The sequence below is a fragment of the Harpia harpyja genome, chromosome 13, assembly GCF_026419915.1.
Source record: "Harpia harpyja isolate bHarHar1 chromosome 13, bHarHar1 primary haplotype, whole genome shotgun sequence".
Lineage (NCBI taxonomy): Eukaryota > Metazoa > Chordata > Aves > Accipitriformes > Accipitridae > Harpia > Harpia harpyja.
In genome coordinates this window covers 3946299-3970977 of record NC_068952.1, presented here as the reverse complement: position 1 = coordinate 3970977, position 24679 = coordinate 3946299, and the positions used below count along the sequence as shown (strand labels likewise).

The following is a 24679-nucleotide window of genomic DNA, read 5'->3' as shown; positions in this document are numbered from 1 at the left end:
TCAACAGGGATGTATCGCTCATCCTTACGGCTAACTTTCTTGTTTATAAGTCTAGTGCTTTTCCACCACTCCGCCTCAATGTGTCCAGTCTCTAAGAGCGTAAGTCAGGGTTGAAGGAACTGATATGAAGCGATGCCTGCCCAGGTCTGGAAGGTGTCTGGGACCAGTCTACGCATGCTGCTCCTGGCAGGAGGCACTTCAGATAGCAGCATGGAGCGGGTGATGAGTGGCAGGCCAGTTCTGGTGGCCACAACACGCTCCCCGCTGCCTCTGACCTGGGGATGCTCACGCAACCGCCCTGTTGCCTCTGTCCATTGCAGGAGGAGAACATCTGCCTTGGAGAGACGTCAGGAACTGGCTGCTCATTGCGGGTTATCTTGGTGGGCTGCTTTTGCCCTGATGGCTGTAGTATGTGTACCTTTGCCACCAGCACTGAGTTGCTACAGCTTTTCAACAACAACAACAAAATCCTGTCTCACCCTCCTAATTTTGTTTTTGGAAACAGCTGCACCATTCTTAGTAAAATGCCATTTTGTTTAATGGGGGAAGGAGGGGAAACCTCACCTGGAGCAGATGCCTAGAATGGAAAATCTCTGTCCATATTCCAAACTACACGTAAGCTGTATAGTAGAAAGTGTTATTATGCAAGTGGTCCTGTACCGCTACGGGACTTTCTGCTCTCTCTGATCTGGAGGCTGCATACAACAGATGCTCTGAACAGCCCATAAAGCTTAGATCTCCCTTCGATCCCCAACCTGGGAGAGCAGCAGGGATTCATGGGCAGTTTATCTGTTTCTACATGGCTATCTCAGATTGTACATGTAAAACAGAGTACACTGGATTTGTGAATGGCATGCAAATTTTGAGCTTTGTGTGGCCTGAATTTTATAAGGGTCGGGTTCATTTTGTCTTTCAAGAGAATTTATTTCTGCTCATGTCTGTTTCTTCATAGATGGTTTGTGGGTGATACGTGTGCAAGTGCCTCAAGTTTCTCCACAAGATGTGTTCCACAAATCCAGCAAATTGGGTCACCTTTGATGATGAGCCGCTCTTCCAGTCACCTCAGAAATCAGTTGATAATCAGAGTAGTTGTAAAGCAAATGGCCTTAAACTCAATCTGTCTAGTGTGCATGAGTCTTCAAGTAGGTCATCTTCTACAGGCAGCACTCCACTCTCGTCTCCTGTAGTTGACTTCTACCTAAGTCCTGGCCCCCCCAGCAACTCTCCACTTACTACACCTACCAGAGACTACCCAGGAAGTCCATGCATCCCAAAGCCTGGGATTCACATCCTTTATCCCATCCCTGAATGGCCATCAAACGCTAGCCTTCTTCCATCACCCGGGACTTGCTCATCCCTAACCTCGCAGAAACGGAGCAGCCTTCCTTTGAACACCTTGCCTAATGACCATCCCGTTAAGACTTCGGTCTCCAAATCAACAGAGGAAGGAAGCCCTAATCCGCCAGGAAGCTGCGAGGAGTTAGGAGAGGCGTCATCAGCACCGGGGCGCTTCCCGTACTTCCAGAGCGACTGTGCTTTTTCCAGTCCTTTTTGGAAGGAAGGATTCTCCCTCAGCACATCGCCAGCTAATGTTAGCACACACAGAAAGGACAAAGTGCTCGACAGGACCGTCTGTCATCCTAAAGAGAAAGAAACTTGCCACGATCAGAAAAGCCTTAACCAGGGCTCCTTCAGCTACATCTGCGAGCGGCTTGAACACCTGCAAGCTGATAGCTCTGACGCTGCGGGAAGCCCACCCGTCTCCAGCGCTCACGCGTGGCACAAGCTCTCCCCCGCTGTCCCACGCAGCCTCTTCAGGAGCCGGAAAGTGGATGGGTGGCCGTTCATGCTGAGGATTCCTGAAAAGAAGAACATGATGTCGTCTCGGCAATGGGGCCCTATTTACCTTAGCGTCCTAGCCGGAGGTGTATTGCAGATGTATTATGAAAAAGGCCTGGAGAAACCTTTCAAGGAATTCCAGCTGCAGCCACACTGTAAGCTGTCCGAACCCAAATTAGAGAGCTATAATGTCTCAGGAAAAATCCATACTGTGAAGATTGAGTGCGTGTCTTACACAGAGAAAAGGAGGTATCATCCCAAAGTAGAAGTGATCCATGAGCCGGAGGTTGAGCAGATGTTGAAGCTGGGCACCACAGATTATAACGACTTCACCGATTTCCTCGTAACGGTCGAGGAAGAGCTTATGAAACTTCCCACTGTTTCTAGACAAAAGAGGAATTATGAAGAGCAAGAAATGACTCTGGAAATAGTGGATAACTTTTGGGGGAAAGTCACTAAGGCAGAAGGAAAACTCGTAGAAAGTGCCGTCATCACGCACATTTACTGCTTGTGTTTTGTGAACGGAAGCGCTGACTGCTTTCTCACCCTGAATGACATGGAGCTCCAGAAGAGAGACGAGCGTTACTTCGAGAAGGAGGAGGAGAAGAAATGGATTGATATTCTTGATTGCCATTTCCATAACTGCGTCAAAGCGCAGGAATTCGAGCAATCGCGAATTATTAAGTTTACGCCCCCCGATGCCTGTAGGCTGGAACTGATGCGTTTCACGACACGGTATAATGGGCAAGACCTTCCCTTTTCTGTGAAGGCTGCGGTAGTGGTTCAGGGGGCATACGTTGAACTTCAGGCTTTTATAAACATGTCTTCAACTGCTCTGATCCCAACGCGTTTACCCTATGTGAAATACTGTGAAAACGTTATGATACACTTTCCTGTTCCCACGCAGTGGGTCAAAGCACTTTGGACCATGAACCTCCAAAGGCAGAAGTCCCTAAAAGCAAAAATGAATAGGAGAGCATGCCTTGGCGCTTTACACGAGGTTGAATCTGATCCCGTGATACAAGTCTCGGTTGGAACAGCAAAATATGAGAGTGCCTACCGGGCTGTTGTGTGGAAGATAGACAGGCTTCCAGATAAAAACTCAAGTAAATAATTTGTGCTATAAAATGATGGGCTTGGGTGCACTGTTTTTATGCTTGTGTACCTCCATCAGCTTCCACAGTTTGGGTCTTTATCTGTGCGGTGGTATTGGTAAAAGCTGGAGTAACCTTTTAGGAAAAAGAGAATATAGCCTTTTTTTTGTTTTTTTTTTTAAGGACATTTTCCTAATTTATTCAATGGAGGCGGATGTATTATTGTCAGTAATTATAAGTGTGCAGTATCATGGAAGTGGATCTCAGCATTCTGAGTAAACCTCAAGTCTGTAGTAAGAAAGAGGGAAGGGTTTATGCTTCGCATATACCAGCTGGGCAATGGTGGGATGGGAAGCAAATGCTGGTAAGTAAAATGATTTGCCCACCCAATATCACAGAGTTAATAGAAAAGGTGGTATTGTAACTGTTGGGTCTTGGCTTTCTAGCATCATTTACGAGACGGTAGGTATGATACATCACTAGAAGGTACTGTGGTCGCACTTGCTGTAGGAAGCTGACCGTGCTTTTGCAAAGGCTAATACCTATTACCTCTTTTATGGGTTTGTGCATTGCGATTGTACGTTCATAGCAATAACTGCACTGACAAAAAATGCCTCCCACTTTATTCCCATTTCTCTCTGATGGTGGTACCTCACTAAAAACTTGCAGCAATAAAACCAGCTAAGTTTATAGTTGTGCACATGGAAGTTGTTAATTTCCCACTAAGTAAAATAGTTAGTTTACCTTAATCTAATGGAGAAAATATGACTTTTTGGAGAAGGAAAATACAAACACATGGGTTTAAAATTCCATTTTTTAGTCACATTACCAGATTAATAGCCCTATATAGTATTTTTCTAAAGGCATAAAAATTCTTGAGGCATACAGTGTTCTGCTTCAAGTTCTGTAGAGTGAAGGCATTTGATCCTTTGCTTGGATATGCATTATGTGTATTTGAGGCTTTGGGAATCTGTGTAAGACAAGGGCATCTGTTAAAGCATTTTGCCTAAAATATCTGTAAAATCTGTACTTTTAAGAAGGGGATAAGTGTGTAGAATTAACAAATGGATTGGCCTAGTCTCGTAGTATCCTAACTATCTGGACTAACTACCTCTTTAAAATGTCCAGAAAAGATTTAATCTTAAGTCCTGGTTTCAGGTATGCTAGTACTAAGTTGACATATCCATTCCCAGGTTCTGACAGCTAGATGTGTGTGCAGGTGAGAGTTAACATTCAGGACTATTAAAAAAAGAAAAAAAAAAAAAAAGTAAAGGCAAAAAAATTCCCGAGGATTTTTTTTTCCTCATTTTTAACTAATTGTAAGTTATATTTGAGCTGACCTGTTGTTTAGGTAATTATGATTTTATTTTTTTTTTTTTTTTTTTACAGTTTGATATTTGATATTTTAATTGTGATTGATATTTCAGTTGCAGAAGTAACAGATCGGCAGAAAAACTGGGGCAGGAGCAAATGAAAAGGGAATATTATCCTGAGCTTATATATGAACTGGATTGCTTTTGGTATTAAAACTGCACTTGAAAGCATCCTACATCAACATGCTAATGTGGCAGTTGTGAGAATATGAATTATTGCATGGCTGTTGGCAGACGAGAGCTAGTATTTTTACTAGTGATGCTGCATGGAAATACTGGTCCCTTTTGTGTGCAGACTGGGTCTTGCTTAGGCGATGAGGTCTCTCAAACCTTGAGCAACTGTGCCTTTCAATTCCTATTGATGCGCACCGCGGGGGGAACAGCACAAACGCTACTGTGGTCGGATTCGGAAACGACGTCACGTTAACGCCATCTCTGTTTTTTTCCCCTTCTTTCCCTTTGGAAGAAGCTCTGGTCGGCCTGGACCTGTGGCTAATGCCATATAGTTCCTCCTGAATTGGCTGAGCCCTCCCTTTTACACGCTGCTTGTTCCTCGGGTATCTCATGCTCTGCTCGGAGAGGATGCCGGTGGCTGCCAAGCGATGGGCAGCGGGAGAGCCGAGGAGCCGCAGCATCGGCAGACGGGCTGACACAAGGCAGGGAGCCAAGCCAGAATTAATGGGGGGGGGAGAAAGGACAGAGAGAGGCGAGATAAGGGGAGGCAGTAAGGGAGGGGTTGGGGAGACTGGAAAATGGACTGGGAGGGCAGAGGAGTTGATGGAGAGATGTGGGAGAACTAGTAGGCAGAAGAAAATTCTTCAGGTCTTCAAAATCTGTAGATAGGGGTGTCTTGCACTCCAGGCTCCAAGGATTTGCACTGTGCTGCTGTGACCCATGTGTTTTCCCAAGGCTTATGGGACTGACTGTCTGGGTAGCTTTTAATATTCTTTGCTATTTAACATAAGTTTGCTTCTGCAAAATCAAGTCAGCAATTTAGTCAGGCAATTTTAAAGAAGATTATAAGTCTTCCAAAGTCTTTAATTCCCTGCAGTTCATTTACCTTAAGATTTGATGTGCACAATTAACTTCAGTTTTATATTATTTGAAAGTAAGAACTGTTTTTTGTGGCATTCTACAGCTTTACATTATTTTCTACCAGTAGCTTAAACTTTTGACATTTGAATAATTCCTCTGGCTGAGATCTGCAAAATCATTTGTATCCTTGAAGCGTGTATGCTTTTGAAAAAACATTTTGGTAGTAATACTGCCCAGTCAAATTTTAAACCTCTCTATCAAGTTTTCTGCATGCAGTTAAGAGTTTAAAAATAGAGTTGTCCCAAGGCGTGCCAAAAATCTGGAGGCAGTCAAACTAATAGAGATATGTAAACTTTCATAATACGTTTACTGCAGGGAGAAAAATATGCCGAGGCTTTTGCTTTCAAAAAGCCTTTGTCCAAGCCTTCTTAAAAAAAAGAAGGGAAAAGGAAAGGTTGCCTACAGTTATACTGTGACTCTGTTTACAGACATCAAAATATGTTAGTATCCACTGGATTCTACTAAAGTGCTTCCTTGGAAGAGTGCTGGCCAAGCGAAGTCGATGTGAGCTGCAATATACCCCAGATTTTTAAAAGCTGCCTATGCTTATTCAGATACATAAATGGAGAGTTTGGAGCCAGAGTGTTAGCATTACTTAAAGAAAGAAAAAAAGTTAAAAAGCCATAGACTTCAAAGGGTTGATCCAATGAAATTTCTGCAGATTGAGTCTACATTTGTGAAATTGGGGCATCATATAAGGAAATGTAGAAAATGTTAGGATTTCAGCACAGTACTGGGGCCAGTCTTTGCACTGGAGAAGCTGTATGCACTTGTGTCACCCAGGGAGCTGGAGAGAGACTAGACTTCGAAACGCTGTGTTTTAATCCCTTGCTGTGTAAATTTGTGCCCTGTGGTGTTTCCTGCTAGGACACCTCCATCCTTGGGCAGCTGTGTAAAGCAACAGTTCTTCAGCTGATTATTTCTCCTTTTCTTCTTCATCATGGAGCCACACTGAGGAAAGCAGTGATTAAACAACACAGAGAAATGGAGCCAGGGGAGCTTGTGGCTGCTTGGCAGCCTTTTAGCATCTGAGCAGGGACTCCAGTGTGGGAGGTGATGTGGTTCCCAGCAACCTTCAGCTGCTGCTTTTCTTATTTTCTAAACTGCCTAGGTGGAAATTCCAAGCCATGACTTTGTCAGGTGGGCTCCATCCCTGCCCAGCCACCTCCTTCTGGCACCAGCACCATTGCAAACTGCTCCTTGGTGGCGGTACCTTCCCACTCCCCTATTTCCTATGCATTTCTCCTGGAAGGTTGGATAAATGCACCCATTTAGACATAGCTGCAGGAGTTGTTTACTTCTAACAATCCTAATGTGAATCTGTTCTTAGTAATTGTTGATGTTTTCATGTTGAAAATAAGACTTTTAGAACTGGACCTATTTTGGCAAAAACAGAATGACTACTACTTAACTAAAATAACCATCACATTTTTTGGGGGCCTAAATTGCTTGGCTTCATGAGTCTTTCTCAGATCAAGGTTGCCTGAACACTACTCATACAGGTGAATAAGGGCTACATAGTGTGAGTAGATGCAGCAAAGTTAGATGTTTAATTGTTTGTGAAGTGCTATATGAATGCTAAACGGCAATTTGAATCTAGTTTCATAGTTTTACTGATCTTTGTTTGTTTGTTTTGGCTTACTTGTTGTTATTCTTCAGAGGAAGAGAGCAAGAATTTGGAACATTTTTAGGAGCTAAGAGCCAGATTTTCAGCTGTAAACCAGGAGAGATTTAGGTCTCTCCATTCACAAAAGTCTTAACAAGTTGCCTAGACACGTAAACCACAGGGTTTCTGTCTCCTAAGTTAGCTAGTAAAAGCTCAGTTATCTCCCCAAATTACCTGGTTGCTTTTCAGGAGTGATTCGATTTCATCAGTCTAGATGGTCATGTCTCCACGATGTCTGATGGGCCACATTTTGGATAGCTGGGCTTGCATCTGAATATCTTGTCTTAGCTTGGTGTACAAACTTACACTGTGTCTAGTCCAAATCACTTGCCTTTCCGCACCACTACCTTTTCTCTTTTTCTGGCCAACATCTTGCTTTTTCAGCATTACAGTTTCTTTTGCAAAAGAATCTTTTTGTATATGCAGCCTCTCTTTCTTCTTCTAACTCCAGTGTAATACAAGGCCTGGGAAGCAATAGTTTCATGGAGCAGAGACGACAAGGACTGGCCAGTTTTAGGTGAAAACTAAGGCAATGCTCACAGTCTTCCAAAGTGTTGGTCGATCACTTTGTTGTCTGACAGCCGATGGGAAGAAGTTGCTCCATGCTCCTAGCACAGCCCAGCAGTGGGCAGAAGAACTTCTCCGCAAGTGAAGTGGTGAGTACCTCCTTCTGACATTGACGTTGGTACAGGAGATGGATGGACTGGGAGAACCCTGTGTTTTGGGAGTAGGCAAAAAGGTCCAGTGGAGGCTGCTCCAGAGGACCCAGGGCATTAGCCTTACCCAGATTCCAAAACTGCCGTCTCTGCCTTTGCAGGTTGCCACCCAGGGGAAAGGAAGGACCCCAGAATTCACTGGATCCCAACACTGAGACTACCTCATGGGTGTGGGTTAGCTGGAATATACACGCGGGGGGGGGGGGTTTAAGGACTATATGGTACTGAATCACAACCGTGCCATGTCTAACAGAGCAGCCTTTAGCAGCAGACCATGAGGAACGTCCCATTTATGCCTGGGCTCAAGTGGACATCTATCATCCAACATTTACCATCAGATACCTGCCCAGGAAAATTCCAAGCAGTGGTTATTTCTGGATTCCCTTTCTCAGAAGACAAAATAATTTTCCAGACAATTCCCATTGCTACTTGTTTCTTCATAGGCCTCCTTCCCACAACAAGAAGATGCTGAATTTGATCTCCAAAAGCCCTTAGATCTACACCATTTTCCTACTACCACAAATGGACTCCAAACAAGATGTTACTGCTCTTCAACAAACCCTTTCTCCTCAGATCCTTGGTCAACCATAGCCCCAGAGGCAGAGTGTGCTGCTTTCCTGGCCAAGGCATGACGTGCCATCTTAGTGTTGCAATCCCTGCTGTTTTCTGCAGGACACTTCACTTGTGGATGATGTTGTACAGTCTGCACATCCCAACCCAGCTAACAGCACAAAGACCAGGTCAAGTAAGTGTGTTGCCAAGCTATATCCTGGCACCGCCACAGGAGAGTGGAGCAGGTCCTGGGAGCCAAGAGGAGCACAGCTCAGTTGGGTTGTGGTGCCACAGATGGGGATGACATCTCACAGTTTGGCTCTGGAACGGGGTGCTTCTTATGGCCTTCTTCACCGCTGGTGCTGCTGTCACCACAGCTGTTGCTGGGACGGTGGCAGATTCAAGGATGGAGAGTCCCACCTCAACAGGGGCTCGTTCCACCATGTCCAGGCAGTCTGGAAGAGGGACTGTGGACCAAGGGAGTGTTAGTGCAGGAGAAATGGGCTTGGACACAGCAAGAGATGACCAGCAGCAGATCGTGGACAAGGCCCACATCACAGAGGTATACAGATCTGCCTGTCCCTGTGTACATGAGTGATGAAGCACCATCTCCTACTCACGCTTGTGTAGTGTACCAACTTCGTTCTCAGCGGGTTGGCAGGTGGCCGTAACTCTTGTTTCTGATGTTGTTCCCTCCTCTATTTCAGTAATAAAGTCCCTAATCCTATAGTTTTATCTGTCTCTGTGTATTGTCTTACTGTCCTGAGACTTTAGCCACACGCTGCGTGCCCCTGGCATTGCACTCCTTTGCCTACGACCTTCGTGGGCTTGCAAACTGGGTATCTTTGTGCTTTAGTGCCTTGAAGGACCCTGTCCTGTAGTGTGCTCAGAGGCATGAGTAATGTCTTGCACACACCGGGAGCACTGATTTAGCACAAATCGCAGTCAGTACCTCCTGCTCCACCCCCATACCAGCCTTGCCGTATAGCTGCGTGGGTGACTGAGCCCGATTCATGTGCAAGTGAACTGAGCGGTAGGTTATTACATAAAAACGAGGTGACAGTGCTGCTGCTTTTGCTCACAGGCCATGGTTTGGGTGGTGGTTGTCATTTTTTAAGTGCGTGGGCTTGTAAAGCGTTGTGCCTTGACTGGTGCGCCAGGTGGGTTATAAAGTCTGCAAGGAGGGGTGAAGTTTTTCCATTCGATCTCTCCAGCCTGTCCTGCTCAGTTTGGTTTCCCTCCCTCTGTGCTGGCTTTGGTGATGGCCGTTGCTGGGCACCTACTTCTCCCCAGTCACCTTAAAGCTGCTGTTGTACTGGACATATTTAGGGGAGCTTCATTCCCAAAACTCGGGACCTACACATTTTTTGTTGCAGTGATCCCCTACCAGTCCCTTTTATGGATCTGCCCTTGCATTTATGAGTGCAAGTTGTATTACCTCTTCCTACAATTTCTGTAGCCAATTCATTATGAGCATGTATTAGAGCTGTGCTTTGGTAGAAAGAAGTAGCTAGTGTTACATGGGGAGCAGTTGCTGCCTCTCCATTGTGATACACGTTTCTTTAAAGATGCCTGGGACACTTCACGGCTAGTGTTTGATACTCTTCCATGGTGCAGGATTCTAGCTGGTGTGTATATAGCATTATTTTCTGAAACCCAGTTCAGGTTTTCTTTGAACATTACAAGTAGTTATGTAAAGAAGCAGCATTTAGGACAAGGCTTGGATGTGATGTACTGCTGGAAGCAAGCCTGCAGGGGATGCTTGTAAATCAGCCACATACAGAGTCCAGGTGGTGAAGGATTGCAGTTGTCCAGTGACATGCCCCTTGTCCGAAGTGGTGGCTGTAAATGCTGCTGTGTTTCTGTGTGCGTGCCTTTGGGGTCAACCGAACAGGGAGAGGAACGCTTTTGCAGTCAGCAAACAGCTTTTTAAGCTACTGATTATTGTTGTTGTTATTAAACGTGGAAAAAAGAAGCGGGGAGAAAAAGAGTTGGAGACCTCCCCACCTGAAGTTCAGGGGCTGATAATCCAGAGGACACTTCCTACTCCTTTCTCCCCTTCCCTCACCTTTTCTTCCAGGCAGTCAAGTTTTAACTGTGCTGTTGAGTGTAACAGCAAGGAAGAGGGAGGGAATTATTCATTATACTAATTATATAATTAGTCAAAAGGAAAACAAAATGTTAAGTATTTCAGTGAGTATCATTAAGACAAACATGAATTTCATGCTCTTTAAACCTTGATTTTTGGGGACCCATTGACTTTATGCCGGACTTGGAATGAAATCTGGAGGACGGTTTATTGAATTAGACTTTGCTCTGGTGAAGTCAGACACACGTGTGACAGAACTCTGCCCATCAAACTGCTCAGACGTAAATTACCTCCTATAATCAGAACTGGCTCAGGCAGGTTGCAGGGAAAACCTGCAGCACAGACCAGCGGATGCACCCAGCCCAAGGCTCCCAGCAGCAATGGAGATGTCGCTTTTTTCATTCATTTTTGCCTTATGAAATGCCCGTGAGCCTGTGGACGTGGAGTATTATAGCGATTTTTCCCATGGGATGGATAAAGCTCAGTGTATGTTAACTCCATCTTCAGTATTTCCTTCATTCTGATACGAAATTGATTCCTGCCACCGGAGAAAGCCAGTGCATAAAGAATGGGATATTTGCCTGAACTTCGGGATGCCGTTCAGTGTAATGGATGAGAACCAAATATACACTGTCAGGCTTGCCTTTGACAAAATACAGCCAATCCTCTCTCTGCTTTTTTTCTGCCTGCAGCCAAATGGTAGTTAGTTGTCTACGCTGATGCTTAAAATCCTGGAGAGGATGAGAAATGCAGAATTACTACTTTTTGCCCTGAAGAATTTGGAGAGGCAGCTGCAATATAAAGGATTCTTTATTATATTATATTATATTATATTATATTATATTATATTATATTGCTTTCATGCTCAGATTCTTTGGAAAGCAGGCTGTTCACCCTGGTGTTCCTGTGTGCCAGGAGAAGGAGAAATGCTTTCCCTTACCATTGCCATATATAAGGAATGCTAAAGCAAGTGATCCCTAGGATCTAAGGCTGGATTAAAGTAATTTAGAATATGCTGCGCTACTTGGGCAGTCCTTCATGACTCTGCTTTATAACATGACAGTTACTTTAGCAATACTTTTGTCTGGAAGAAATGGGGTATGTTCTTTTCCCAATAACAAACCAAGCTAGAAAGGCAGTCCAGGTAGCCCTTATCCTGGCAGCTGGGATATATCTTGTTTGAGCAGCACCCTGAGCTGCGCCTTTATCTTCCTGCCATAGACATACTGTAATAAATGATGTTACACAAGATAGCTGTAGTACTTGAAATAAACGTGCCAGTAAAATTCCTATAGCGGAGTGCTCTGGAAAGGGTGGTTGTTGGACACAGGGCAGCATCGCTGCCTTGGCTAAGCTGGGGCCTTCCAGTTTTTATTTTTCTACAAGAGTAAGAAGTGTATTTTTAAGGGAAAACTGAGATTCTTCCCTAACAGTCTGAATTTAGCAACCAACCTCTACATTTGTAATACTCTTATCTCAATCAGAAGCTGGAAGGATCTGGTAAATCTTGTGTAAATTAATTTGTAAAACTGCAATGATTGTGAAAAGTGTGCTGAAGCAGACAAAAAATTAGTAAGGGGCCACCTTATGCCCAAGTAGCAAAAGATTATAGATAGAAAAATCTTATACCGTAACAGCTCTGCTTTAATAAAAGATAGAGCTGTGCTCTCTTGCTAGCAGATTAACCTTGCAGTGTAAACAAAGAAAAGATAATTAACTGATGGTGTGTTATGGTTTTTTTTATTATTTTCCAAGGTTCAGATCATCCACACAGCCTGTCTTACAAACTGGAACTCGGATCAGACCAGGAAATACCTTTTGACTGGTATCCATTTGCTACTGTCCAGTTCGTTGTCCATGACACCTGTGCCTCAGGAACAGAAGTCAAGTCACTGGGCATAGAGAGCGATCTGCAACCCCAGAAACACGTAGTCCAGAAAGCTTTTTACAATTGCCAGGTATTTTCAGGGCTATGTTTTCAGTGTTTTCCTCCTCTTCTTCCTCCCCACTCCCCCATACAGTATTTGCAAAGCGAATGCGCTTTGTATTCTAAACATATCTTACATATATTTGTGATAATGACTTTGAGCAAAAGAATCATTAAAAAATAATTCCTTGTCTGATCAAAGATGATGCTGAAAAACAGAACTGCAAATGCAGCGTTGTTTTTCCTCAGTTGAGCTATTTTTGGGAGTAGTGGTTTTGAAATCTGTTGGGTCTGGAAATGTTTTGATTCTGTGTCAAAGCTTTTATTCATGCTGTTGTTGCAGTTCACACTTTCAATGCCCAATTATTTGCTAATTCTACCTGGGTTTTTTTTTTGTTTGCTTTCTAACTACAGGTTGAAATTGAAAAGAAGTGGATTAGGCTTGATGGAGAAGATCCAGATAAGGCTGGCAACTGCCTAATGCAGTAAAAGAGGACAGGAGGCACCGTCATAGGGTATTAGTAGGAATCAATTTACATAGGAAATTCTATTGTTAGAAGAAGCGCAGTGACCTAGTTTAGGATAAACATGGTCATTGATTTTTTTCTTTTTTTTTTTAGTGCTCTTGGGTTTGATTCCGCAAATCAGTACTCGTTTGACTGGCCTGCGTTCAAGAAAACTTCCTGTCATGGGAATACTGGTATGAGTAAGGTCTCCTTGTAAAGAGTTGCAGGATGTGAGCACTTAATTGACTGATTGTAATATATTATTTTCCTGTTGTGTATCTATAACTTGGGAATGATCTCATACTCCATATTGAAACCTAATGGTTCTACTCAAAGAGTTCATGTCACTTGGACATATAATATTCAGCAATAAAAACTGCCAGAGTGCTTATGTGCAGACCAGCATCTTTGTAAGATCCAGCAGGACCTTTTTTTAATGGTGTTTGAAAAGTGAAGTCCCTCATGTTTCTGCTCCCCTTGATATATGTGAACAGAACAAGTCGTAATATTATTCTTGACAAGAGCCTCAATTAATGAGGTGGAAACTGGGTGATTTCATTGGTAAAATGGGAAAAGTTCCTCTGCAATAATATTCTTCATTTTTCTGTGGCTGCGAGTGTTTCCCCCCCAGCACTTTATAGGTTCACTCAAAGTAATCTCTTGGGCAAAAAAACCATATGGCAGATGTGATTGAAATTTCTGTGCCAGCATTAGACAAATCTTTTTCACTACTGCAGCAAGTGAGACAAGGGGTGGATCCTCAGCAAGCATAAATCAGTCCAGGCCCATTTCATTTGATGAAGCTGTGAGAATTTACACCAGTGGAGGATTTTCCCCACAAACTGAAGAAAGGGCTGGTTGCTGCTATTTGCTCTGGGTCTCCTTTAGGATGCAAATTCCAGATGTTGGTTTGGAAACTGCAGGAGCTGTTGCTTTGAGTAACTTTTAAGACAGTCTTTCCATGCATGGGAAGGGAGATGGTTTCATGCTACTGACTCTAAAGGCGTTTTCTGTGGGGAAACAATGCAGGAATGGACAATCGCAAGGGAAGTGAAGCTGTGACGCTTCAGCAGGCAGCTTGAGCTATTAATCCTGTATCAATGTGTTAAGTGTATTTTAAACAAACTATTGGCATTTAGGGAAAGGTTTTAATGCTTCCCCTCAGCCATTATCCCCTTTGTCATTTTCTGTGGGCTGTAATTCCAGGTCTGAAAAAATCTGAGAAATTAAAAAAATGGTCCTGATGATACTTTTTTTTTCCCCCCTGCAGTTTTCCTAAAGTTATCCTCACTTCAAATTGAAATTAGTGGAGAACAAAAATATAGTAATGCACTAAGTCTCACTTTATATTTTGTCACAGCTTGTAACTGTTTATATGAACACTGTGTAAAAATACAGATAAATGTTATTCCCCAAAAGTAGAAATATGTGGGATATGCACTGAGAAAACTACCAGTCTGAGCAAACAGAAGGCCATAATATGAACCTAGTTCATCACAATAAACTTTTCCCCCCATTTAGAAGCTGAGAATGAAATGGGTAATAGATTCCATAGTAAGTCCTGAGGGCAGGTTCTTTATGGGTATTGCATTGCCAAAGCCCCAAATAGACTATTATGGTATTTTGGCTTCTCTAGATATCCCTTTTTATTAGCAGATTATATTATTGTAAATCTAAGCAAGCATTTGAATGTAGTAGTGATCCAAATACGTCTCAGCTGTTGCATCCTCCATCAGTGTTTTGACTTGAGAAGCCATTAGGACCCTCAAGTTGTTTGGTTTGTTTTGTTCGTATTTAATTTTGGTTTATATACTTCTCAGCTGAACTAAGGGGCACAGCATGCGCTAGGGCAAAGTGTTTACACTTAGCATCACAGCAGAGCTCTACAGCTTGCTGAAGTCCATGGTTATACTAGAGCTACAATATCTATTAACCTCTTTGCTTGGTAAAGCAGAGGAAGCAAAATATGTGTTGCAGATACCTGCACTAACCTTTGTCTGAGGCTGACTTGTTTTGATTGGCATTAATACAGCTAATTCAGTAAATCTGTTAGCAGTGGTTATTGTCCAAAGCCTGCCTTGCCCAGCTGGCCCCTATTTTTCTGTTTTTAAGAACGAGGGACAGCCAGGCTGTTCTGGAACTCTTTCACCGCAGGATCCCCATTTGCAACACTCATCTCCTGACCATTCGGTACCTGGTGGTGGTATGGGTCCTGCAGAAGCAACGGCTGCTTTTCTTCTGTCAGGTGTCTGCTGTATCTCAGGATGTATTTAAGAAGCCCATGTAGTGTTGACCCCTCAAGATATGAGCTATTGTCTTGAATGGCCTAAGTGATGAACAGCCACATTACAAGTCATCTTTCCAGCTAGTGTGTCTGTATTATATCTGGTATGGTGCAAATGATCATTCAGCCTTACTGAACTCATTAACATAAAAGGGTCAAGCTACAGCTTTACCTATATTGCAGACTCTTGGATTTCCATCCGAGGCCTGCAAGACTTGCCATTAACTTTAATCGGAATTGGATCAGGATCACAGGGAATTAATTCCACGGAAATATTGCCACACTGAAAGAAAGTTACTCTGTTTAATGCATGGCTTTCAGTTTAAACCTGACAATTAGTGCAGCCTAAGGCTGAATAATTACCCTGTACAGTCTCAAACTGATGTTTGTATGCCTTGCTGTCAGAATATTTAAAAACAGGCTATAGTTTAGTGAAAGAAAGTTTGGGTTGTCTAACTTTTTTTCCCCCCATCAGATTCTAACCTCCTATTCTATTACAACATGCCAAAGCAGAAGCACTCTGGCTTCCCCTTTCTTCTGCATTGTCTGATGTCCTTGAGTATAACCTACTGAACAAATATTCTCAATATTTAAGACCCTTTGCTAACATTTTCTACGAGCGCTACAGCAGGTGACAGTGAGTAAACATACTGGCTTTGATTCTTCAGAAATCTGGGCTATAAGTAGTCTAACTGTAATTTTGGGAGGGGAATGGAGATGAGGAGCAGTTGCTCTAAGCTGTTGTGATGCTCAGTGTCCAGCTAGCGGAAGGACTGGAGCTTTAAATAACCCATGAGGTGCATTGGCATCGTGCGAGGAACCAGGTTTCACATGTATCTGATCTCTGCTTCCCACAGCTAGTGCCTGCAGTCACTGAAATGCTTCCAACTGTTTGGGTCACTTAAGATGCTGACACTTCGTTGACATTTACTACAGGGCAGTATTTAGATAGTATCTGTGTTTCCTTCACAAAGGACCAGCAGGGTTTGGCATATTTTATAATTTAAACCAAAATCAATGAGAACAGCTATTTTTATAGTGTGTTTGCCTTATTTACAAAGTGTTGTATTTGCTGAAACCGACAAACTTTATCTTTGCATTCATCTTTCTCATACTAATTGTATTACTGTAGGTAAATGGTACTTGATGTGATTTTGGATTCAAACACCCATTGAACTCAATGGAAGTCTTTTAACTGACAAAATGGGATCTGCATCAAAGTCTCTAAGAATAAACGAGAGGCAAAAAAAAAAAAAAGGAATAGTGGTAATGGGCAGAAAAAAACCACTATAGAAGATTCTTGATGCTAGTAAGTAAGCAACCTGCAATGCTTGCTTATTCCAACCAGAAAAGAGCACAAAAGAGAGGAAAAGAGGTGTTATTGGGTGTCAGAGCTGAAGCTTTGCAGCGATTGGGAACGATGCTCTGGCTGCCCCTGTGTAGCAGCTCTCGAGAAATGAGGATGATGGTGCACTCCACTGAACATGATGCCAAGCCTCTGTCATCCTTATGCTCCTTGCTTTTTTTCCCCAGATTCCGTATTAATTGTCCAAAAGTACTTTACATCTGAAAACGTGTTTTCACGTGTTGCTTTTAGTTGCATTTATTTTACTTGATGGACTTCTTAGCCGCAGTATTGGTGTCCACACCTCTATTTTACATTTATTTGTCTTTTTGTTGACTAAACACAGTGACTAACTGCTGCAGTTAGTAGTTCTTAGCTATAATTTTGATAACTCTGAAGCAGTGCTGTTATTTTTAATGGAAAATATAATTTTGTTTGGTTCTTTTGTCAGTATAAGTATAAACAGATCATGCTGATAATCTTGTAATAACATTTTGTAGATTGCATATTGATTAAAAAAATAAAGTTGTATTTCAAACTAGCAGTTTCTTGTCCCCTCACTAGAAATTTATCAAGCTTGTTTTACATTTACTATAATTAACTGGTTGATCTTGTATCATCAGGTATTGCAGTTTATTAGAAAGGGCAGTTCTAGTCTGTGTGTGTGTGGGACATCACTCCTCGTCTGAGATAAAGCTAGTTGCAGAAAGCTGAACAACGTACTATATTCCATTAATGATCATTTATGGCAGGCCCTTTTCCTGGCTTATTTGCATAACAATAGTAAGCCAAAGAATACCATGTTTTTTCCTGTTGAGTGCTTCCTCTGATCTCTCTGGGATATTTGAATATAATGTAGCGACAACTGTTTAAGACTTTCACAAATTTCAAAGCCTGTTCTTGAAATGAGCTGTTACTAGGGCAATAGTGAAACCTCTGTGGGGAAATAGGGGAATAAGGCAGGGGTTTGTGGGGCAGCATCCAAAGAATGGGCTTAAAGTATAAAATAACCATGCCACTTGTCCTTTGCTGCTGCCCCTCAGCAAACCCGTCAGCTATTCTGGGATACACTGGGAAATACAGTTAACATCCATTTTCACTTCATGGGAGTTCTGTCCTTCAGTGAGCACCTGCATGTAGAAAGCAGTTGTCTAGTAGAAGTACAGACCCCTTCCAGAGCTTAAACAGTTTGCAATGTTTAAAAGTATCAGTGAACAATATGATTCAGGTACATGAAAAGTAAGATGGTAAATTGCTAGACTACAAGTAAAAACATGAAAACATTTATTTTTGAGACAGTTTCCTAGTATGTGCTATGCCTAGTCTGTGCTATTTTATAGCCCTGTTCCTTCTTTAGTAAAAACAACCTGTAATTTTTACAATAACGATCATAACACGTAAGTGATGTTCACACTCCCTGCTGAAGCCTTACTGGTAGAAATAAAAGAAAAAGCATTGGCTCAAATTCTGCTTTGCCATCCCACAAAAGCCAGAGAGATTAGGTATTTCTGGTTGTGGGTAGGTACAGTCTAGCATTACATTGCATTGTGATGGTCTTTTCCGTTTAATATAGAATAACTTTCACTTCCATTTCCATAATCAACAATAGAAGTCTGGGGGGAAAAAATCAGAAGCGGGGATGTGCTGGGAGTGGAAGAGACCCACAATGAGTGACTGGCAGTGGAGGTAAGAGGGAGGAGGCAGGGAGTGAGCAGGGAGTTGGCAGAAGGAAAGGGCAGCAGGCAGAGCTTGTTTGCAAGGGCTAAGGAGAACTGCTGCCTCTCTTAAGTCAAGGTGAAAAGCTTCCCTATAAAAGGGACTGAAATAGAAAAACGGTGTGGAACCCATGCAGAGAAGTGCCTTCAAAGGAAGGTATTGAGAACAAAGTTGCAAGTAGCCGCAGGGGGGAAAAATGAACCGCATGCTCTCCTGGGGTGGGGAGGAGGAAGAGTCGGGAATAGCTGAAGAAGGGGGGACGTGGGCAGAGCCACCAGAGACACAGCAAGGTGGCTGTGAGACTGATGGGGCACAGTGAGAGGTGCCCTACCTGAACAAGCCACGCTGGTGCCTGCTTGTGGCATGCCACAGCTCAGGGCAGCACCGTGCCGTCCAGCTGGCCCTGCTTTCATAGAGTACGTGCTGCCATTGCACGCCAAGCAGAAGAACTTGCTCCATCTGTCTTCAGCATCCCTGCAACACATCTGTACAGCTGTCGGTAATGGTAGCCTATCTTCCCAGACAGGAAGATCTTGCTCATGCAAGGGACCAGCGACAAAGTAATGCTGTAAGAGATGCAATAAAAATATCAAATAAAACCCAGCAGTGGAACAGGGAGGATTTAAAGCAAGAACTTGGGCATTAGTCTGATGATACCCAGAGGTAAGCTACCACTGTAACCTTGTTGGACTGCTCTCTAGGGAGGGACCTTCATCTGTCAAGTCATCTGTAATGTTGAGTAGATTTTACTGTCTAAACGTAAGTACTGACACCAGGATTTAGATGACTGTTCATCTGAAATGGAGGGAGCCATCCACTGCCTGGAGAGAAAAGGTGAAAGGCTGTTTTAGCCCCTTCATGGAAAGCCATTACTGAATATCTTTGCTGCTAATTGTGTGGTTATAATGTCAAAAGGGGTGTGCAGAAGATCTACTTCAGGTAGATCTACACAAAAGTAGAGGTGGGGGTGGGGGACAAGGAGGAAGAGTGAAAAGTTGAATTGTTGTCAAGTATTAGGACAGCCAGAGCCCAACCACGTTTGCTCAGAAAGGGAAGCTCAGGAAGATGACCTTGAGCAAATATTGAGATCCTCCCATAAATGCTTCCAAGACCCAATACGGCAATGCAGGTTAGTTTCCATACATCTGAGTTATTCTTTAGTAGACCTAAACTGGTATCAATTAGGCAGTAAAAAGGAGAATCTGACTGCTAAGCTGTGCTTCAGCCTGTCTCTCAAAGTCACTTGCTGGATGATTGTAGTGGTACGGTTGGTGCCGCAAAACCGACTGCTGGTGAAAGGGGTTACTGTGGTCGCTCAGCTTTATTCCTCTCCAAATTACCAAATGCAAAGTTAGACCGAACAAATTGGCCTTGACCAAAACATGCTGCTCTGCTCTTATTTAACTTTGCACTAAACCTGCTGGACTTCTGCAATCGTCTGCTCGACTATGAACTTCCAGCAGCTAATTCAAATAAGGAGAAATGATGTTTCTGGCATTTACTCTCCCCCTGCACCCTGCCTCTGTGGGGTTCTGCACGCCCCTGTAGCTAGTCCCTCCCCACTGGAGCCGGGGAGCCCAGGAGCAGGTAAGTGGCAATTACAGACAGGTGAGGAGGGAGTGGGATTTCAACCATTGATGAAGGAGGGATAAAACACCATGGCAGGGAAGGGACTTGGAGAGCGATGAAGACAAAGCAGACAAAAGAGGAGGTAGCTGGACTGGGGCTCTTCTTGGGGGCACAGGGCAGGAGGTTGGGGTCTCTCTGGGGAAAGAGGGTGCTATAAACATCTGTACGTCATACCCAGGGAAAAAAGGCAGACAGCAAAGGAGGTGAGGGAACAGGAGACGAGCGCTGAGCTGGGCACCAGCAGGAGTGTGGTAGAAAGCAGGGACAAGAATAAGGACAGTGAAGTGGCTGGTGGGTGCTGTTTCCCTTTGAGGTTTTCTCTCCACATAAGGCATATGTATTAGGATGAGTATTTAGGAGAGGCCAGGCTTATTTCATCCTTAATTAGGCTTACTCATACTACGCAAGTCTCCTGGCTTATCAAGGAGCTGAGATACACAGTACTATTCAGTATATTCAATCCATCAGGACTGCCATTTTTATATAGCAGTTTGTACAGGTCAGAGCCCTTCTTATGCCACCCAAAGTCCTGAAAATTTGTCATTAAATTGAATTAAGGGACAGCTCTTTCTATGGTTCCTCTGATAAAGTGGTTTAAATCAGGTAAAAAAGGAAAGGCCTTTGAAGAACCAGGAGTCACACATGATAAATGAAAGAGGAACAAATCACAGGTTCCAGTGTTACCTGTCTCAGAACTCTGACAGAAATGACGGCGCTTATAACAAAATCATGCTGTTAATAAAATTGGTTATGAGACTAGAGTGCAGTACATCTATGAGTCAACAGCTGAAAACAAAGGGAGCATGTTAGAGAATATCTTTAAAATGAAATTACAGTTCTGCCCGTGTCAAGGCATCTTCATGAGGACTACCTGGATTCTGCAACCGGTTCCTCCTAAGAATGATTGCTTTTACTTAGAAAGAAAGGCAAGATGGTATTTGTAAAATATGCCTTGAGAAAGAATTCTGCAGTGCTGCGGTTGAGTAGCCATGTTCCTCTACAGCAGCAATACTAGATTTAAACAGAAGAGGGCATTCATTACCAAGCATCTGAGTTTGCTGAGGGCTCTCCGTTTCTAGAAAGAAGGCATTTGAAAACGTTTTTTTTTTTTAAATGATTAATAAAGGTTCATCATCCAAAAATAAATCTTCTCTAGACATCATGTACCAAGAGGAGTATAAATAATTACAAATTAAAACCTGTCCAGTAAACGAATGTTTGAGGTGCCCTTAAGCAGCACTATCCCAAATGCTGACAAAAACCCTGAAAAATCAGGAGGGTTTGAACAGCATGCTAATCTTTTCGATAGCCTGACTTCTAAAACTCCTGTGAGCTGTTAAAGAGATCGCAATGGGAAGAGCTGGATTGGAAGTTGAACCAAGACTGTTGAAACCTGGATGCTGTTCCCAATTGCCATTTGTGAGCTTGGGCAAGGTATTTGGTGTGTCTGTGCCTCAGTTTCTTCTCTTAAAAGAGGGGTTAAATATTAACAAAATCCATAAGCATGAAAATCACTACAGGCTTGCACTTTATACTGCGGGACACCGATACTAGGTTAAGATGACCAATATCAAAGCTAGCCAGTCAGTATGATTAATGCTATTCACAGATATTTTAATATTTTTTTCTTGCTCAGAGAAGATTGAATTTTTTCAGTATATAGCAGACTTTCTCATGCTGTTCAGTTGACAGTGCTCACAGCGCTTGGATGAAAAGACACGTTCTCTAGGAATTTGTAAAAGAAATTACATAAAGTATGTTGCTTGCTAGACCTCGGATGAAAGCTTAAGTGCCTTGGTTACCAGGAAGCACCCTCTGCAACCTCCCTGTGTGGTCTGGAAAGTTCTATTCCCATTCCCAGTTTTTACTTTCTCCTCAGAGATAGCTGTGTACAATCAGTAGGCTTAATCTGCTGTCCCTTGCATGAAGGGAGCTGACACATTGACCTTGGTGACAGGAGCTTTGGTATTCCCTGGCAATACAAAGGGTATAATTTACAACTCATGAGGTATGCCCGCAGTGCCTTGTGCTGGTGGGATGTGCTAGGTATATGCAAATACAGAGACACGCTGTCAACCTGAAGTGCAGGTGAAGCTCATTTGCTTTGGTCTCCAAATTTTCACGTGGACATAGCTGAAGTAACCCGACCACTATCTGAGACAGCTGAGAAGTCCTTTGGTATCAAGCTCCTCAACCTCTCTTTCTCTTTGAAGCTGGGCATACAAGTTGTTCCAATTTCAAGGCACTTTGTAATCCCTAGATAAACAAAGAGGGGTAGAAAGCAGGGAACTCATTTATAAATCTTTCTGCACTTCCACCTTTCTAAAACTGCTGTACGGTATGCTGGCAGGTAGATGGCTCTGCATCAGGTTTATCTGTCTGAAGACTAAAAGTCGCAGCCAGCTGCAGGATCACCATCTGCAACCTTCAGGGCCCAGTGAGATCCTAAAGGCTGCAACTTCTTCCCGCTATCTCTGCTAACACGACAGGACTAACCAGACAGGAGAAGAAGAATGATGCTCTTGGTATGCACTATCCCAGACAGTTTCAAATGAGCATCGTGCTTTAAAAAAATGGGTTTTATTATTTCAATTATTCTGTAAGAAAAGCAACATGGCTTGCCTTTTCCTCATGATGATGCAGGGCATACAGAACAGCTGAATATGCAACTGCTGTTTAATTCAAGACCCAGACAGTGTCATTAAACATATTTTGTTGCAGAGCAAAATAACTTCAACAGCAAATTGCATTTGTCTCACTCGTGAAAATGCAACTTATAATATTATTATGGATGCTGCTGCCTTTTTTTTTTGGTAGGTGTTAGTCTAGTTATATAATTAAGGGTCTGGCGGTATTTTCATTAAAATCCTTTCATTTTTCAGGATGTGTAAGTCAGCCTTAAAAATTAAAGCTTAACGGGCGAGTCTCCTCTTCACAAGCCAAATAGCACTGTAACTACATAGCTACCTAAAAATAGAAAAAGACAGGAAAAAGAAAGGAAAAAGAGAAGATGATGTTTCTAGGTTCTCGGCATCATCAGGGCAACACTGATCCATGTACGGACGGAAGGTGTATAAAGACCGAAGTGTATATTCTCCTACATATATGAGACTAATGAACATTTTTCCAGATGAGTAACTGCTAAATTGGTAAATCTCTGTATTAACATATGAACAGATTGCTGCAAATGTAAGCAATAATTTGAGTAGTCGTACCAGATTGCTGCTACTTAACTGGTAGCTTCAGCTATCTCCCTGTTCATGAGGTAATAATGACTTCAGAGTTTATTAGAGCAAAAGAATATGCTTTTGTAGCCAGCTTTCCTAGGAATATTTTCGCACTGCGGGGCAGCGGTGGTTCTCCAGACAAAGCCTCCTTTCCACAGGGACGAACACAGGGAGCCCGCCAGAGGAGGGCCCGGGCGGGGCCGGCGGCGGGCAGGCCGCGTCCCCACGGCAACGGCGCCTTAAGGCGGGAGGGCGGGCTGATGGCGGCCGCCGCCATGGCTCACGCTAACCCCGTGGTGAGGGGCGGCGGCGAGGCCGGGCCGGGCCGGGCCGGGCTGGGCTGGGCCGGGCTGGGCTGGAGCGCCGACCTTGGGGGCTGCGAACGGCCCGGCGAGGTCGGGCTGCCCTTCAGCGCGGGAGGGAGAAGATGGGGCCGGGCGAGGGCCGGGGAAATGGCTTCCCCCTCCCCGGGCCCGGCGGGAGGCCGTGCCGCTCCCCGGGAGCCGCCGGCCGTTCCCTGGCGAGGGAAGCCTAGGGGTGACTTCGAAAGCCGTTTTTTTTCTTTTTTTTTTTTTTTGGTCTGTGTGTTAAAAACGTTTTGTGAGCAAAAGCATCGTGTGAGGGCTTGGCGTGAGCCGGGGGGTAGCTGCAGGGTGCGGAGGGAGGCTGCGCAAGCTTAGCGGTGCCAGGGAGAGCGGTGGCGGCCTTTACTCCCCTCCCGGTTTCATCTGCTGCTGCCTCTCCTTAGGTGGGACTTCAGATAGTCCTTGAGGTGACAGTAATCCCGGGGAAGCCTTGGAGGCTTCACTTTAAAACTTGCTTTTGGCTCTGCTGGGCTGGGGTGTTGGTAAGGCCCTCCCTGCCACCCCAGTGTACGCAGAGAAAATTGGGGTTTGTTCGTGCCTGGTGCTGGCAGTTCCCAACAGGGATGGCCTGGTTCTGGCAAAGGAGTGCCTGTGTGTAAAGGGATAAAGCTGGAGTACAGTAATGTCTGCACTGGAACCGTTTTTCTCTAATTTGGAAGCATGTAGGGTTTGAATTTTACAGTTGCCATGTACAGTTTTTATATAGCATAATAAATATTTGTACTTATTACAGCTTGGCTGTCCTGGGGAGAGGAATAGGCCTGTTGAAAGATTTAAATTTGGTTTCTCTTCTGCATTAACAATGAAGGCAAAGCATTTGACGTACAGGCTAGTTGACGTCTTTTAGTGTGGTACAAGAGTAAATTTTTTTTTTTTTTTTCTCCTCATCTTCCTAGTATCCTGAAATGTGCTGGGAGAGTTCTTGGAGATCTCTAACCTCCCATAAGAAATCATACATAAGTATGGTTATTTTAAAGTAGTGCTGTGTTGTGCTGATAGCTTTTTGCAAAATTATAACTTGTTACTTTTTAATAACTTCTAGTTTTTTTTGAAACAAATTGTTTATCCTCTGCAGTTTAGAACAACTTTAGAGCAGTAAAATACTAATGTGATGTTAAGTTTGAAAAATGTAAATTAATATCCCAGAATCTTTAACTTCTAAGGTTTCCTAAAAATCTCAGCTTCATCTTTCACCTTGTGTAGGCTATTCTGGTGGTAATGATAGTCAAGATTAATAAGCTTTAAATTGCTAAAAG

The 24679-nt window shown here is 43.4% G+C and overlaps 1 protein-coding gene and 1 long non-coding RNA gene across 6 annotated transcripts in view; both read left to right on the top strand.

Moving 5' to 3' along the window:
* Positions 1–24679, top strand: part of STON1 (stonin 1) — a 46872-nt gene that overhangs the window by 11126 nt on the left and 11067 nt on the right. For 3 of the 5 annotated variants that reach the window (XM_052805639.1, XM_052805636.1, XM_052805637.1), the window contains exons 2-5: positions 953–2945; positions 12180–12382; positions 12766–12866; positions 12972–17027. In XM_052805639.1, the coding sequence (XP_052661599.1) occupies positions 1001–2945; positions 12180–12382; positions 12766–12840 (2223 nt within the window). In that variant the 5' untranslated portion in view covers positions 953–1000 and the 3' untranslated portion in view covers positions 12841–12866; positions 12972–17027. Of the gene's footprint in view, positions 1–952; positions 2946–12179; positions 12383–12765; positions 12867–12971; positions 17028–24679 lie in introns of those variants that run through there. The other 2 variants (XR_008237899.1, XM_052805640.1) reach the window with 2 other exon arrangements.
* On the top strand, positions 2955–9070 carry LOC128149972 (uncharacterized). The gene is made up of 2 exons (XR_008237900.1): positions 2955–7723; positions 7885–9070. It is a non-coding gene; the product is annotated as an uncharacterized LOC128149972 (long non-coding RNA).